The sequence below is a fragment of the Dipodomys merriami genome, unplaced genomic scaffold, assembly GCF_024711535.1.
Source record: "Dipodomys merriami isolate MVZ:Mamm:240054 unplaced genomic scaffold, mDipMer1.0.p SCAF_335, whole genome shotgun sequence".
Lineage (NCBI taxonomy): Eukaryota > Metazoa > Chordata > Mammalia > Rodentia > Heteromyidae > Dipodomys > Dipodomys merriami.
The window spans coordinates 1,187,510-1,205,677 of record NW_027204882.1 but is presented as its reverse complement, the minus strand read 5'-3'; the positions used below and the strand labels follow the sequence as shown (position 1 = coordinate 1,205,677).

The 18,168-nt window shown below is 39.0% G+C and overlaps 1 protein-coding gene across 1 annotated transcript; it reads left to right on the top strand.

Moving 5' to 3' along the window:
- The first annotated feature begins 539 nt into the window (after positions 1-539).
- Positions 540-17,328, top strand: Gprc6a (G protein-coupled receptor class C group 6 member A). Its single transcript, XM_069986951.1, has 6 exons — positions 540-733; positions 4,859-5,162; positions 6,195-7,028; positions 12,792-13,004; positions 13,987-14,110; positions 15,599-17,328. Exons 1-6 carry the CDS (start codon positions 540-542, stop codon positions 16,708-16,710), a joined length of 2,781 nt encoding a protein of 926 aa, XP_069843052.1. The 3' UTR covers positions 16,711-17,328.
- Positions 17,329-18,168: the final 840 nt, after the last annotated feature.

Genomic DNA, 18,168 nt, shown 5'->3' with positions numbered 1-18,168 from the left:
ATAATAAAAACTCAAATGAGTCTTGCTTTTTTTAAAAAAAGGTAAAAGTTGTCTAAGGAAATAAAAGCAGAGTCTTTCTTTTTTCTTTTTTGTTCTAAACAGCCAATCAACTATCCTGAATCCTTTGTGCACTGAATATATGTTTAGAAATGCAGAAGTGGGAGAATTTTTTTCCAAATTGCTACCTCCTGAAGGTCCAGAAAGAAAGGGCAGAAGAAATGCCAACATGACTCAAAACCCATGTCCTATTCTTGGAGGAAAAGAATATGATTACAGTGAGACCTGTGTTTAGGATACCTGCTTTTACCTAGCTGTGACATATCCACTATTACAAGTCTATAACACTGGAGAATGTTTGGCAGTCTAACACATTCCTATTGGTGAAAGAACTGTTGTTACTATCATCAAGCAACTTCACAATGAGCACTGCTGGCCCTGAGTACCTTACAAGGTGTTTAGGGGAAACATGAACCTTGTTGGTCTCCATGAGCTTAGTGATTCCAGAGACCATCCATGAACTGAGTAGATAAGACAAAAACATGGCACTATTAATTATAGTAATTACCTGCTTTGTGATTATTCTTGCTACTTCTCAACCTTGCCAGACTCCTGATGACTTCGTGGCTGTGGCTTCTCCGGGACATGTCATGATTGGAGGTTTGTTCGCCATTCATGAGAAAATGTTGTCCTCAGAAGATCATCCCAGACGACCACAAATTCAGAAGTGTGCTGGGTGAGTCAAGCCTCCAGACTCCAGCTTATGCTGAAAGGCTAGAACCTGTTAACCATTTCCTTGTGTTAAGATCTAAGTTGTTCGATCAATTTGAACTCATATACTTTTTTTCTTTTTCTTTTTTTGTATTGTCAAGGTGACATACAGAGGGGTTACAGTTACGTAAGTAAGGTAATAAGTACATTTCTTGTCAAACATTTTTCTCCTACTTTCCCCCATCCCCACCCCCCAAGTTGTACAGATTGTTTCTGACATATTGTCTTGTGAATATGACTTTGTATTGGTTCCCCCCTTGTCCTTTGTCTCACCATTCTGTTGTTCCCCTTCCCTTCCCTAAAATTCAACTAAGTACATATACAATACTAGGGTACCATAATCAAATACAGTGACAACAGGGGCTATACCATAGGGGGAAGAACATACAAAAGAAACATATACTTTTCAAGTTGCTAAGATTGGTCTCACAATCCTTAAAAAGGGAGTTTAATCAGCCTTAAGTGCAGAGGCAAGGAAAACTACATTAATGTACTTCTTGGATTGTGTTTTTAAAAAAAAAGTCTTGGAAGACACCTGAGCCGACCCAGTAGCTTATCCTGCGTCTCACACAATCATTTACCTTTTTATCACTCACAGCAGGTACTTTGTTGTTAATTTAGGCCTCTTATTTAATGCTTTATTTACAACAGAATACATTTAATTTTCCTCATACTAACACTTTGTTGTATTTATTTCAATCTTAAAATAATCTAGATCTTAGATGACAAGTTATGATCTTCTTATGTCCCTTCTTTCTTGATGATCAGGTTGTGCTCTGAGTCTTAATTGTGCAAAGTGACATTTGGCATAATGGAATCTGGGGAAAGTAAAGCTGAGTTGGTGGCTGGCACAAAGAAGCATTTGAGTTCTAATTCCAGTTTTAGGACGTTAATTTTGCAATTCTTCAGCTTCCGTTTTCCACATTCCTGTCTCTAGAAGTAGGGTGTGGAGAATGTCTGTTGAGGTAGGAGGTGGTAGCAGCTTCAGGGACCCTGGCAATGTCACGCTAAGCTTCTTTCTAAAATTCTGCTTTTGATTCTAAATTTAATATCTTATTTTCTCTTACCTGTCTTTTCTTTTCCCTTTCCCCTCTTCCTTCCTCTCTTCTTTTACCCCTCTTTCTTCATTTCTTCCTTTAGTCTTTTCTTTCTTTTTCCTTCCTCCTTCTCTCCATCACTCCCTCCCTTCCTTTCTTTTGTTGTTGGTGGTGGTGATGGTGGTGGTCGTGAGGCTTGAACTCTGGGCTTGGGCGCTCTCTTCAGCTCTTCAGCTCAAGATAAGCACTCTACTGCTTCAGCCACAGTGCCACTTCCAATTTTCTGGTGGTTAGTTGGAGATAAGAGTCTCATGGACTTTCCTTCCTGAGCTGGCTTTGAACCGTGATCCTCAGATCTCAGCCTCCTGAGTAGCTAGTGGCACTGGTGCCTAGTCCTTTCTTTCTTTGTCTTGCTAAGTAGCCTAGGCTAATCTCAAACTTTCAAGCCTCCTGCATCAGCCTCCCAAGTGCAAAATTACAGGTATGAACCACCACACTCAACACCCCTTTACAAAATGTCTTTCTTTTGTAGGGAGAGGGAGGTGGTTATTAGGCTCCTTTTATTTATTTATCAAAAATTATTTACTGGATCATTTAAGAATACTTTCTGATAAAAGAAATCATTCTATGATTCCTTCTTCATATTTTCCCCAAAGCTGGGTGCTTTGAGCTATTGTCATCAGAATCATTGATTAGCAGGAATACTAAGGGATAGGCATGTAATTATTAGTAAGGATTTTCAGAGTGCTGCATTGATATTCAGTCTACAGATTAGAGGTCCACATAATTATAAGCTATCATAGAAAATACTAAAGAATATTTTGGTCTGATAAATTTTCTTCCAGAGGAAAATTTACTAAATAGAAAATGTATTGCCTAGCTGGGTGCTGGTGGCTCACGCCTGTCCCTCACACTGAGAATGGTGCTCAGGCCCAGAGTTCAAGCCCCATGACCAACAAAAGAAAAAGAAGGAAAGAAGAAAGAAAGAAAGAAAGAAAGAAAGAAAGAAAGAAAGAAAGAAAGAAAGAAAGAAAGAAAGAAAGAAAGAAAGAAAGAAAGAAAGAAAGAAAGAAAGGAAGGAAGGAAGAAAGAAAGGAAAGAAGGAAGGAAGGAAGGAAGGAAGGAAGGAAGGAAGGAAGGAAGGAAGGAAGGGGAAGGAAGGAAGGAAAGAAAGAAAGAGAGAGAGAGGGAGGGAGGGAGGGAGGAAGGAAGGAAGGTATATTGCTTAAAGATTTTTTTTTTGGGGGGGGGGGGTCCGGTCATGGGGCCTGAACTCTGGGCCTGGGCGCTGTCCCTCAGCTCTTCAGCTCAAGGCTAGCGTTCTACCACTTGAGCCCCAGCGCCACTTCCGGCTTTTTTCTTTCTGCTTATGTGATGCTGAGGAATTGAACCCAGGGCCTCTGGCATACAAGGCAAGCGCTCTACCACTGAGCCACCTTCCCAGCCCCTAAAGATGTTTTTTGTTGCTCTTTTTATCTTCTTTTCCTTTTGTCTTGTTTATCTGTCTTCATGAGGGTAAGGAGGGGTACAGAAATGGTAGGAGACAGGGTGAACAAATGCAGCATTGGTACTCACTAGACACTATGCTGAAAATGAACTATACAACTTGTGGATAGGGACAAACAGGAAAAGCTGGGAGAAAGCAAAGAAAAGGGTGGCATTGTTTGAAAAGAAATGTATTGTTTACCTGACTTATGTAACTGCAACCCATTACGATAAAAACGCATTAAAAATTTTTAAAGAAAATATATTGGCTCGTTGTCAGCCAAAAAGAGAAAGATTTTTCATTTAACAATGAACCAGAACTTCCTAAGAATCTACATTACCTGGGTTGTGTTCTAAGTACCAAGAAAACCAAAGTAAATACATTAAAGAAACGTCTATTGTCGAGCTAACACGCAGAGGTCACTGATAGGGTTACCAATTTTAATTGAGGTAATATGTTGGTTTACCTTTTCTTTCCTTGGTTCTTTTTGCAAATGGAAATTTTAGTGCTGATTTTTCCAAATCATATTTAGATTGTCCACGGTGAAAACAAATATTTTCCAAGGGCTTATCCTAACTTCATGAATTATATGGAAACTGTGGAATATCAAAACCCTTTTCTTCATTTCAAAACCATAAATTAAACATCTCTTGCACACTAGGCACTATATATTTGTAATCTTTTCATCACAGTAGTAGAGAGGAAATGCAGTATTAAACAAGTCAGGTCTGTGAATAATCACAAATTAAGAACAACACTGGAAATGGCCACTGACTATAGAAATGTTGTGGTGTCTGTGAATTAAACCAGTGTACCTTGCCTAAGGATAACTCTTAATACTTGTATTTCTGCCTTCCAACCATAACCATTAAAGAGCTAAAAAGAAATGTACATTCAGTCTAGGATGCAAGTACTTTGATTGTAATAAATTGCTGACATCTAGCTACAAGAGTGAACAAAAATCAGACACATCTCATATTACAGAATATTAAACCAAATGTGTGAAATGATCTCAGACTTCTCCAGAAAAGGTGAAATCCTGTATTATAGACTCCACTTCAGGAACTACTTTCTAGCTAGGCAGCAGTGATTCATACTTATAATCCTAGTTATTCAGGAGACTGAGATCTGAACCTCACAACCCATGAGACAAATCCATGAGATTCTTTTTTTTTCCATGAGATTCTTCTATCTAATTAATCAGCAAAAACTAGAACTGGAAATGTGGCTCAAGTAGTAGAGTGCTGCCTTGAGCTAAAAGAAAAAAAAAACAGGCCTTGAGGTTAAACATCAGTATAGAACACCACCACTAGACAAAGAAGGAAGGAAAGGAAGGAAGGAAGGAAGGAAGGAAGGAAGGAAGGAAGGAAGGAAGGAAGGAAGGAAGGAATCTGCTTTCTAACATTAAAAGTTTCCATCAATAATAATTCTCAAACTTTCTGCACTTCAAAAAATAAGCTTAACTTATCCAAAAATAGTTTTAGCTAGAGATAGAGGTAAGATGAAGTACCATCACATCAATAAAATAATTACTTTTTTATTTTAAAAAATACTGTTTTCTCAACAGCTTTGAAATATCAGCCTTTCTTCAGACTCTTGCCATGATCCACAGCATCGAGATGATCAATAATTCAACACTGTTACCTGGAGTCAAACTGGGCTATGAAATCTATGACACTTGTACAGAAGTCACAGCTGCAATGGCAGCCACCCTAAGGTTTCTTTCTAAATTCAACTGCTCTAGAGAAACAGTGGAGTTTCAGTGTGACTATTCCAGCTACATGCCAAGGGTTAAGGCTGTTATAGGCGCTGGATACTCAGAGATAACCATGGCTGTCTGCAGGATGTTGAACTTACAACTCATGCCACAGGTGGGTTTTGTCTTATTTCTATACATTGGTTTTTAATCCTATTCATTATTATTTTTAAAAATCCAGGAAAGCTGGAGAAGACATCCAGAAAAGCTGGAGAAATTAGCAAGAGACTAATTTGTGCATTAGTCAAGTGTAGTTCTGACTGTTGTAGCTTGATTTGGATATGACTCACATCTCTGAAGTGGCCAACTGTTCTGTTTTCTTCATTACATCAGTCCGGTTTTGAAGAGAGCAATGAATCAGAGGATTTAGGTACAAAAGGCAGTGATATTTAGCATCAAACTTAAATGAGAAACAATACTAAGGAAATTTGGGCAAGTGGAAGAAAGAATTTGATCTACTTGATGGAGGAAGCATCCAGTGCAAAGGTAGAATAGCAACAAGGTCATCATCATTAGATTAGCTGGAGCAGAAGGAAAACTATTAAGAGATACATTTGTAGACAGGTAAAAGCACGGTCATTTTGGATTTTATAAGCTGTGGCATGGATTATTTGTTTCTGAATATGATGGAAATGCTCTAGATAGATAGACATGTAGACCCTAGGTAGGCAACAAAGTTGAAAATATATTATTTTTGGTTCTTTATGGAAAAGTTTGTTTGGATAATTTTACCTAGAAGACAATGACCAACATTGTGAATTAAACTTGATTTTGTATGTTCTGGCATCCCAAAATATATGTTCTTCATCTGATTGACTTCATTCAGCCTATATTTATCTCTAAAATTAAAACTAAATTGTTTCCACTCTTAGCCCTTGCTTGAGATTTTAGACAGATATAGTGGTGTAATGGAGATGTAAGATAGAGTCTGAACTTTCTATTATACAATATGAAATTATTAGAAAGCAGTAACTCCAAGCATCCTTGATGCTATCATAATTAAAAGTATTTATAAAGTAGAAATCTATGGCAAGTGTAAGACAGAAAAGACCAAAGGGTTTCAAAAATCAACGAGAGGAGCACCTACCTCCAGTAGCCCCCTGGACCCTATCAAACACCATAACTAAAAGACTTTGTTCATTTCCAGGTAAGTTACGGATCAACTGTGGAAATCTTAAGTGATAAAGTCCGCTTTCCTTCATTTTTACGGACTGTGCCTAGTGATTTCTATCAAACTAAAGCAATGGCGCACCTGATTCAGAAGTCTGGATGGAACTGGATTGGCATCATAACTACAGATGATGACTATGGGCGATTGGCTCTCCACACTTTCACCATTCAGGCTGCAGCAAATAATGTGTGCATTGCCTTCAAAGAAGTTTTCCCAGCCTTCCTCTCGGACAATACCATCCAAGTCAGGGTCAACCAGACACTTGAGACAATCATTGCAGAAGCCAAGGTTAATGTGATTGTGGTGTTTCTGAGAAAATTCCATGTTTTCAGTCTCTTCAATCAAGCCATTGAAAGGAATATTAATAAGGTCTGGATTGCTAGTGACAACTGGTCAACTGCCACCAAGATCATCACCATTCCCAATGTCCAAAAGATTGGCAAAGTGGTGGGTTTTACCTTCAGAAGAGGGAATTTGTCCTCTTTCCATTCCTTTCTTCAAACTCTGCACAAATATCCCCACATTAATAACAAACCCCTCCGTGAATACTCCATGCTTGTTTCTGCTTGTGAGCATGTCAATAACAGTGAATTGAGTAAGTGCATATCCAGCCCTCCTCGGGAGAATTTGACCTACAAGGCAAACAAGGCTATGGAAAGGAACTTCATGAAAAATGACTTCCTCTGGCATTACACTGAGCCAGGACTCATTCACAGCGTTCAGCTTGCAGTGCTTGCTCTTGGTTATGCCGTTCGAGATCTGTGTCAAGTTCGAGACTGCCAGAAACCCAGCGCCTTTCAGACATGGGAGGTACTAACCCATAGATCCAAGAAAACTCCTTGTCATCATCTCCCTATCACCTTCTTTGCTTTATTCTCACAAAGATTTATATTATCTGCTCTTAGTGTTTTTCTAAGTAGAAACTCATTGTTTGAATAACAAGCATGTCTATCATAGTTCTTCATTTTTTAAGATGATAGAATTCTATTTTACCTTCAAATCCTTCTTGTCTGACTCAAGTTTTATTCTTTCATTTTCCAAGAAGATTTTTTTGATAGTACTATCTTCATTGAGTTTGTACATATCACACATGTCGTATAAATTCATGTTTAATGTTGTGAATAAGCATTAGAATGCATGAATTATTCTTTTTGTTATCACTAAACACAGCTGACATGTTTGATATGGAAATCGTTTCAGATTTTGGATTTTTCAGATTTTGAACTATCTGCATACATAGGATGAGATTTCTGAGAAATAGGACTTGTGTCTATACCCAAAATTCATTTTTGCTTCCATATTTCATGCAGAGTACTTCTACATACCCCTGCCATATGACTGTGAGGAATTTCCCACATATAGCTTCATGCTGTTATGCAAAACCTTTCAGATTCTATAGCACCTGAGTCTCAAAGTTTTGGATTAGGGATGTCTAACCTGTGTCATGGATGTGGAAATTGAGGGAAGGAAGTTCCCTAAACATGATGCCAGTGTGGATAACACAGCCTTTGTTGTTCGAGTCTTAACACTGCCAGTTAGACTCTCTTACTAAATTCCTAGGACTTCTTAAAATGAACACTGTTAGGTCAATTATATCACTTTAAATTTAAATGAATCCACAACTGTGCCTTTAAGAAAGTATTTTCCTTTATGCCCTAATAAATGTAGTGAAACTTCCAAGCTTAATATAGCTCTATTTAGTGAGAGATGTTTACTGTATTTTCTTATGTGCCTATGCACAAAGCAATTAAAAGTAAACTGCTTATTTAAATGGTGGTAAGGTTTAACTCAGAAGAAAGAAGTTTTTCATAATGTGTGTATTCAAAACCAAATTTGGATGTCTTGAGGCAGAATGGAATTACAAAGCACATATGTTTCATATTTATAAGTGATCAGATAACTGCATATATGGACAGGATATTTTTTACTTTTAATGTTTTTGCTGTGTGTGTGTGTGTGTGTGTGTGTGTGTGTGTGTGTGTGCATGCTGAGAATTCCGAACCCAGGACTTTACACATCAAAATGTATGCTCTGTCACTAAGTTATGTCCTCAGCCTCTCCCATTTGTAATTTAATTACCCAGCAACATAAGCTCCAAGGTGAGAGGAAACAAGCTGACATCTGGATGGATCATGTGGTATAAATTGCTTGTTTTCAAGTTAATTTATTTTCATTTGTAACTAACATGATTATTGCATATATTACCCATTTTTCAACTTGTAAATGCAAAGCCCAAAGTCTAATAGAGATGGAAGACTAATGATCTTTTTGTGTGCCAGTCCTCGGGGCTGAACTCAGGATCTGGATGCTGTCCTCGAGCATTTTTGCTCAAGGCTAGTGCTCAACCACTAGAGCCACAGCTCTACTTCCAACTCTGTGATGCTTAATTGAGATAAGAGTCTCACAGATTTTCTTGTCCAGGCTGGCTTCAAACCATAATCCTGACATCTCAACCTCCTGAGTAGCTAGAATTTCAGGCATGAACTACCAATGCCCAACAACGAATGAGGCTTTTTTTTTTAAACTAAAACGCTCTTAGATTTATATGTCTAATGATTTTTGTTTATTTATTATCTGTTTATTTGTCTTTTTTTTTTTAGCAGGGGCTTGCTACATAGTCCAGGTGAGCCCCAAACTCACAAACCTCCTAAGTACTGTGGCCATTACACCTTCTTTTTTCTTTTCTTTTCTTTCTTTCTTTCTTTCTTTCTTTTTTTTTTTTTTTGGTCAGTCGTGGGGCCTGGACTCTAGGCCTGGGCGCTGTCCTTCAGTTCTTCAGCTCAAGGCTAGTGCTCTACCACTCGAGCCACAGCGCCACTTCCAGCTTATTTCTGCTTATGTGGTACTGAGGGCCTCATGCAGGCAAGGCAAGCGCTCTACCACTGAGCCACCTTCCCAACCTCAATTAAACCTTCTTTTATTTGATGATTTTTAAATGTCTATTTGAAAGTTTCCCTTTTTAGTGTAACTTTAAAGAGGGAGTTGAGAAAATTATAAATTACCACTTCTGGATTGCTATTCTTCTCTATAACTAATCTTCAGTATACTCTAAGTTCAGTATAACATTTTCTTTGTGTGTGTGTGTGTGTGTGTGTGTGTGTGTGTGTGTGTGTGTGTGTTTAAACTCAGAGCCTCGTAACTGTGCTAGCACGCTACCATTTGACTAACAGTCCTATTTTTTGCTGGGTTATTTTGGAGATTGAGTATAGTGAACTTTTCTGCCTGGACTGTCCTTAAGCTGCAGTCTTCCAGGGCTTGGCCTCAAGATTAAGTAGGATTACTGGTATGAGAAACAAGGCACTCTTCTTAGTGTGTCATTTTCTAATGCATTTCAGTAGTTTGGGTCTTATGTATCACACACACACACACACACACACACACACACACACACACACACACACACACACACACACACACACACACACAAGAAAACCACTTTACAAAAAGAAGTATGCCTGGGGGAAAAGAAATAGGCTTTTATTTTGGTAATAATACCACTACCTATAATTTTAGGGATGAGAGATTGAAGAGAGGAAGAATAACTACAGAGACGGAGGAGATAAAGAAGTAAGGATATACAAAAACATAAAACCAAATCATGGGGGGAAAATGGAAACAGGAAGAGAAACTGGGAAAGTGTTTAAAATAAGGGATATGTATCAAACATTCTGAAGAAACAACTTGAGAAAGTCTACTCTAAACATTCTAAAATGTTGTATTTAAACACGGGGAGGCTAGGGTCATTCTTCATGCCCCTGAGAACCTGTTAATCTAGAAAGCAACAGACACAGATTGGAATGGAGAAGTAGTGAGTGACTTGCTCCTTTGATCAGGATGCAAGTGAGCCATATCCCATCAGTGCCAGATTCAGTAGGACACATGAAGCAAACAATGGCCTTTTTATGAAAAAGTCTTCAAACAACACTAAATTTTAAGAAGCAGCAGCACTTAGGATCTTTAACCAGGAATGTATACTTAAGATCACTCTGTCCCTAGCAAAATTTGCTAATATTTAAGCAATACTTTCTGAATGATTTTAACAATTCAAAGGGGTTCAAACAATTTGAAAGGGGTTCATTTTTTCCTTGTATTTGAGCATAGTATTTATTTTGGCTCTATACTTGGTGATAGTAGTATTTGGGGAATAGCACAGTCACATTTATTTCATTCAGCTGCATTTCCATGAGCTTGTTTATAGAAAGAAGTACATCGGCGGCCTAATTAGAGAGCAAGAGATTGAAAGGCCTCAGTACTTTGTCCTGCTCATGCTATGTCTTTTTCTTTAATGAAGGTTTCTGCGGTTTCACAGAGAACATATGAACTAACCATGTGAGTCATACGGGACACATCTTTATTTTTCAGTCATCTCCAAACTACTGTACAACTTGATTCTCAGTATTCCTCTGACATAACACCTTAACTAATATGGCCTCTTGGATTTTGTTCTTAAAAACATGGTATCATCATCCAGAGATAGGTTATATAATAATTGAAATGCAAATCTCAGCTCAAAATTTTGTAATTGAACTGATAAAGAAGTTCAGGGTCTTCTCTAAAAAAGTAAATAATGGATTAAGAAGTAATAGCTTTGCTGGGCGCCGGTGGCTCACACCTGTAATCCTAGCTACTCAGGAGGTTAAGATCTGAGGATCCGGTTCAAAGCCAGCCCACACAGGAAAGTCCGTTAAACTCTTATTTCCAATAAACCACCAGAAAACCGGAAGTGGTGCTGTGGTTCAAGCAGTAGAGCGCTCGCCTTGAGCTGAAGAGCTGAGGGACAGCGCCCAGGCCCAGAGTTCAAGCCCCAAGACCGACAAAAAAAAAAAAAAGTAATAGCGTAATAATTAGGTGATGTTCAAATTTTGCCTTAACCAAAGCAAAAGTTCTACTATATTTAATGAGTTTGTTGTCTTATGTGCCTCTGTCCTGTTTCTTGTAAGAACAAGCATAAAAGTGTCCAAGTTTATTTCCCTTATATAATGCCATCATTGTTTACAGAATATACATGCCAAACTTTACCCTGTAAAACCTAATTAAATGCAGGGGAAAGAACAGGTGGAAATTATAGTTCAAATAGAAGAGGGGAGGAATATATGCTCCATGAAGAACAGAATTACTATGGCTTTCAAGGGTATATTGTCTGAGGAAGGGACAGAATTTAAATCAGTACATAGGAAGAAGTGAGAACATTGTCTATTCTTTATTTTTGTTCCCTCCACTTTTTCTTCCAGGAAATTCTAAAAGAACATTTTTTTTTACTAATTCTACCATGCTAGATCTGATCATCTATCTTTTGAAAGTAATTAATTTACATTTATTAGAAAAAATGTTAGACCTGATATTCTGCCCTTTTTAAGTAGTTTATATTCATTAGAAGGATTTTTGCTAAAGTGACATTTGAGGCATGATCATTTTGACTAATATATTTACATTACAATGCAATTTCTTTATATTCTATTGACAAAAAATGAATTGCTCACAAAGAATTCATTGCAAAGGAACTGAAGAGTATAAAATCAGAAGAAGTTCTGCCTCATTTCATGGATTTTTATCCCAACAAATCTACATAGAATCATAAATGTATGTGTAAAATGGGCCATAATTAGTGCATTCAGAGGACACTAATTTGCCCATGCTTATGTATCAAGTTAATGATAGGGCCAGAGCTGCATCATGTTTTCTTGCCTTCAACTCGTGTTCCTTCTCTGGAACATAAGCTCAGTGTAGCTTCTCATTTGTCTGTAGGATCTTTCCCATTGTAGAGCTATCATATGCTGGTAATTCCTATACAAATGCTGTAGTAAGACAAATAATTTTTATTTTGATTCTTTCCTCTTAAGTTAAAAAACATTTTATGAACTGAATTAAAAATAGAATTTAGAGTTCATGTTACTATGCATTCAACCACTGAAACAAACTTCAGAACCAGCAGATACTAAGATAACCCAGTCATTCTAACTAACCACCAAGGATAACCACTAAAGAAGAATGGAACAGAGGGGCTGGGAAGGTGGCTCAGTGGTAGAGCGCTTGCCTTGCATGCCTGAGGCCCTGGGTTCGATTCCTCAGCACCACATAAGCAAAAAGAAAAAAGCCGGAAGTGGCGCTGTGGCTCAAGTGGTAGAGCGCTAGCCTTGAGCTGAAGAGCTGAGGGACAGCGCCCAGGCCCAGAGTTCAGGCCCCACAACCGGACCCAAAAAAAAAAAAAAAAAAAAGAATGGAACAGAATCAGGGCACAGGAATCTGTGCTCAAAAACAAATCCATTCCAAAATTCTTCAGTGTGGATGAATACAGACACTTTATACTTCTATTTTATTGTCAAGAGAAGCTATTACCTATAGAAACTAACTTGCTCTTCAATTTCACATAGTAAAACTTTGCCAGGCAGAGATCCTAGAACACAAATGGAACTCATTTTTCTTCTAGATATTAAAATGTTCCCCAACCAGTGACACAGAATCCTTTTTTCCTTCATTTTAAATCATATTTTAATAAGGTAGTATTATAATTAGGATAAAAGATTAACTTATAATACTTATATTCAGTGTTCACTTACATTTTAATTTTTACAGTTGCTTGCTGCCTTGAAAAACGTAACCTTCACCGATGGAAGAAATTCATTCCATTTTGACACTAATGGGGACTTGAACACTGGCTATGATGTGGTCCTCTGGAAGGAGACTGATGGCCACATGACTATTACCAAGATGGCCGAATATGACCTGCAGAATGATGTCTTCATCATAACAAACCAAGAAACAAAAAATGAATTCAGGAAACTTAAGGTAACTCTGTTACAAGTGCTTTGCAGCACAAGATCTGTTGTCATCTCACCTAGAAATGTCCTTGACTCTCCCAGGACTTCCAAAAAGTTCTTAACTATTCACTGGTCCCACCTACCTCCTTAAATTCCAGGGCCAACAATGTAACCCTCTTGCAGTTTACCCTTAATCCTATGGCTCTCACTATTCATTATACTCAATCTTGCTGAAATCCAACTTTTTGACCAATCAGTTTAACTCCTACATAGCTTGGAGGGGAAGAAAACAGGAAAAGAAAAGCTTTGCTGATTGGTCTCACTTTGAATTTGTAATCTCCAAACTCCAGAGGGCTTTTGCATTTAAGAGGTAGATTGGATATGCTCCATGGATGTCATGGTAAGAACTTTCTAAAAAGTATAAAAGTTCATTGATTTACTGTTGTTCTTTTTTATTTATTTTATTTTATTTTATTTTTTGCCAGTTGTGGGGCCTGAACTCTGGGCCTGGGCTCTGTCCCTCAGCTCTTCAGCTCAAGGCTAGCACTCTACCACTTGAGCCACAGTGCCACTTCTGGCTTTTTCTGCTTATGTGGTGCTGAGGAATCAAACCCAGGTCCTCATGCATGCAAGGCAAGCACTCTACCACTGAGCCACCTTCCCAGCCCTACTGTTGTTCTTATATAGGGGAACTCTTTATTCAGTGTGGGATTGTAATTTCCAGGCCATCATTTCCTTCTGTGATTCTACCATGACACTTTTCTCCTCTCACTGGAAATGGCCTGAAAGAACCAATTTCCACAGCATTTATATATTTTAAGATTATTCATATTTCTTAAAATAACAAAACTGAATCCTGTAAAAAAAAAAAAACCAAAGACAGTATGTAGTCAATATTTCTTTAAATTAAGGATAATTCTTTGTTTTTTTTCAATGTTTTAAAAAAAGAAATGCATAAGGAAAATAGAAGTTAAAAATCTATTTGGAATTTCTTTTCACTTTGAAAATAGAAAATTCTATCTAAATGCTCCAAAGAATGTAGTCCTGGACAAATGAAGAGAACCACAAGAAGTCAACACACCTGCTGCTATGAGTGTGCAAGCTGTCCTGAAAATCACTACAGCAACCAGACAGGTAATCAAGTCACCACAGCTCAGACAGTGGCTCACCTGGCCCAGTTTCTCTTAAGCTGATGTTCTGTACACTAATTCTATTTTCTCATTGGGACAGGTAAGGAAGCTTCCCAACCTTCTGTTAGATTCAATTCCATGAAATTTCATTTAATTTTGGAAGTTGTTCGATTCTATCAACATGCCCATTAAATACTAGAGACATAGAAATAAGTTCACTTCCAAGAGAGAATGCCATTCCTTCGTGCATGATTCCTTGAAACCATTTTAAAAACATAACTCTGTTGTTATTTTTGTCCCATATATATATATATATATATATATATATATATATATATATATATACATACATACATACATACTAATGGGAGCACAAGAATATCAATCAGTCAATGCTGAGTTAGCTAAACCAAGTATAACAGAAACTCAGAGAAGAATTAAGAGGTTCCCAGAAGATCATAACATTCCTATAAGGAAGTAAAAGTTAAGTCCCTCACAATAAGAAGTTGCTGTGAGACAAGAAGACTAGCTACCAAGAGAGTTGAGGTATTAGTCACTGATTGTCTACTCTGTCTTTATCAAGTTAACAAGATCAGAGCAAAATACACAAAGTGCAAGAGGGAAAGCAGGCATCATTGACTCATTCCTGTAAGCCTAGCTACTCAGGAAGCTAAAATTTAAGGATCACCCATCCTTTTCCCCTACACTCCATCCCACCCCTTTCAAGTTTTTCTCCGTGGTGTTTACTTTTTTGAACTTTCTTTGATTTTGCCTTTCTAAGGAGTTACATTATTTGAATTTACCGTATTTCCATGAATGCATCAAGTTCCCTTCTGTGAGGTAAGATACGATTATAATCAGTGGCAGTTGATGAATAATTAAAGTTTATTTTCCCCATATTTTAGTAAACATGAGCCCCACACACTGCTACTGATGAACCCGAGCAATAGTTATGCTGATTCTGGATGGGGTGAATGACTGATGATGGAGCTACTGAGGCTTTGCGTGGCTCCTCTCCCTGTTCCCAGCCCCTCAGGATGACAGGCTCCAACCCCAGGCACAACATCTCAATAAGCATCCATGGAATCATATACTATGAAGCTTGAAAGTGCCGTTCTACTTTTAAAGTGAGGCAGTGTTTTTGATTGCAGCCGAATTCATAATAGAGGATCCGACATGGTGGATGTCAATGCAGAATTCTCAACAAAGCCAGCTTTTTTTTTTTTTTGAGGAATTTTTTGGTTTCCTAAAGATTTCATAACAGAATTAACTTTTTGTCTCTCTTCTGCTCTTTCTCCTCCCTTGTTTTTACCTTTCTTTCTTGGGGGTCATGTATGTATAATATTTATTTAGTTAGTATTTTTAAGTAAGTAACTCGTTTAACCTATAACAGTTTTCAAGTCAGAACTGCAGAAGAGCCTCACTGGTAGTTCCATGGACGATCACCTGGTTTAAATGTTTTCCATGTAACCGAGTCCCATCTGCCTTCCAGACATGGATCACTGTCTCTTATGCAACAACGAGACACACTGGGCTCCTGTAAGGAGCAGCACATGCTTTGAAAAGGAAGTCGAATTCCTTGACTGGAGCGATTCCCTGGCTATCCTGCTTGCGGCCCTTTCCCTGCTGGGGATCACATTGGTTCTGGCCATCGGAATAATATTCACCAGAAACCTGAACACACCCGTTGTGAAATCGTCTGGGGGACTGACGGTGTGCTACGTGATTCTCCTCTGCCATTTGCTCAACTTTGCCAGCACGGCTTTTTTCATTGGGGAGCCGCAAGATTTCACGTGCAAAACCAGACAGACGCTATTTGGGGTCAGCTTTACTCTCTGCATCTCCTGCATTCTGATGAAATCCCTGAAGATTTTGCTAGCGTTCAGTTTCGATCCCAAGTTACAGAAGCTCCTGAAGCGCCTCTATAAGCCCATCCCCATCATCGTCTCCTGCACGGGGGTGCAAGTGGTCATCTGCACCCTCTGGCTCGTACTGGCCACACCTGCTGTGGAGGAAAACGTCTCCTTGCCCAGGGTGATCATCCTAGAATGTGAGGAGGGGTCCCTTCTGGCCTTGGCCACCATGCTGGGCTACATTGCCCTTCTGGCTTTCATTTGCTTCCTATTTGCCTTCAAAGGGCGGAAACTCCCTGAGAATTACAACGAAGCCAAGTTCATCACATTTGGCATGCTCATTTACTTCATAGCTTGGATCACGTTCATCCCGGTGTATGCTACCACCTTCGGCAAGTACTTGCCTGCCGTGGAGATTATCGTCATTTTAATATCCAACTATGGGATCCTGTGCTGCACGTTCTTCCCCAAATGCTACGTCATTCTTTACAAGCAAGAGACAAACACCAAGTCGGCCTTCCTCCAGATGTTATACCGCTACTCCTCTCACAGTGCTGACAGCCTGGCCATGAGTCACGTCTCCCTGGATGCTGCCAATGGCCTGGTCACTACCAATCCCAGGCCTGGGTGCCAGCCTGCAGCCTGGCAGAAAGGCAAAGGTCTCCAGACACAAGCATCCCCCCACATCTACCAAGAAAATGCCACCCGTGCTTGTAAGACTTGGCCTAGGAAAAGAATTTCAAGTATCTGAGAGAGCTTTTGGGAAATGCCACATACTAGAGTAAAATGTTATCTTGGTCTTTGTATCTAAAATGTGCATTTACTTCTCGGGCAACTAGATTTCCTGTGTGTCTTCTCCGTCATCATCTTCACCAAAGTTGCCTTGATCTTCTCTGCCCTACTGCCCCTAGTGGTCTTAGCCTCTTTCCTCTTGAGCACCTGGTGAATGCTATCTCTTCTTCTATTCAGTGGAACCCATCAGCTACCACTCATGTTCTATTGTCCAGCACACGCTCAAACCTCTTTCTTTGTATGGCTGCTGCTACTTTCTGAAGCATCTTCCCCTCTCCATTCTCTTGCCTCAGGGCAACTGAACAAGCATGTGAGCCATTGTGATGGGTCAGGCGTTACAGCTGGATTTAGTGGGACAAGAAGCAGGAAGGGATCATTCCTGAGTGCAAAAAACACACAGTCCAGGAGAGTGCTCTTTGCTTCACTGGGGGGATTCTGATTGTCTCATGCATAGGCACTGGGGCACACGACATGGAGAAGTTGCAATTAGCCATGGTGAAGGATGAAGGGAGGGCTAGATGAAGAATAGGATACTTACCTGAAGCCTCAGGGATGACTTAAAGTTCAGACTAAGTGCAGTCCTCAGACCCTATAAGCCTCTCTTGAATAGCTAAGATTACTAGCATGAGCTACCAGCACCCAGTTGACCTCGATTCTTAAACATGATATTCCCCAGAGTTCCAAGTTCAATCAACACATTCTACACACATTATTACAATTGGAGATACAATTACAATTGGAGATAAGAGTCCCTAAGCTCCCAGCCCCCTCCACCCCCCAGTAGCTAGGATTACAGGAGTGAGCCAACAGTGCCTGGCAAGGAATTCATTCTTGAGTCCGCTGTCTACTTTTCCCTTTCAACACCTTCAATCTGTCATTTGTTTTCTAACACCTACATTTTCTCAAAGCTTTGCCATTACTGCTTCTTGTTATCACTTTCTCAATCGAGTCCTTCATCACCTCTTTACACATTGTTGCAGCTGACTCGGATCTCAACTATTTGATGATGAACATATAGAAACTCTCAGTAAGCTTTCTACTCCCATTTCATCTATTTCTAATTTCCATTCCTTTCTTTTCTTTTTTGGGTGGTACAGAGGAACTCAAGATTTTGTGCTTGCTACACAGGTACTCTACCCTTCGATCCATGCCCCCCAATCCTAATTCCTAGTTTTATAGTAAAAATCCCTTTCATGATAACTCAGTTATAAAATCTTTCATAAGTCAAAACTACTGCCCAGGCTTTCATTCAGCACCATCTTTCACTCTTTTCTCTCTGGTTTAGTGCCCTTCAATAGCAACTTGTAGTCATCAGCCCCACCCCAAGATGTTATTAATAATGCTTCAAAGCCTGGGGTCATCTCTCGGCTTTTGTGTCTTTATTGCTTATGGTTTCCTGTAACATGCTAGCTAAACA

What these genes read in the sequence shown, in the direction of transcription:
- Gprc6a (XM_069986951.1), top strand. Translation starts at nt 540, where the DNA reads ATGGCACTATTAATTATAGTAATTACCTGCTTTGTGATTATTCTTGCT. An exon ending in ACTTACAACTCATGCCACAG is followed by an intron (nt 5,163 to 6,194) that starts GTGGGTTTTGTC and finishes GTTCATTTCCAG; the next exon opens with GTAAGTTACGGATCAACTGT. An exon ending in GCGCCTTTCAGACATGGGAG is followed by an intron (nt 7,029 to 12,791) that starts GTACTAACCCAT and finishes TAATTTTTACAG; the next exon opens with TTGCTTGCTGCCTTGAAAAA.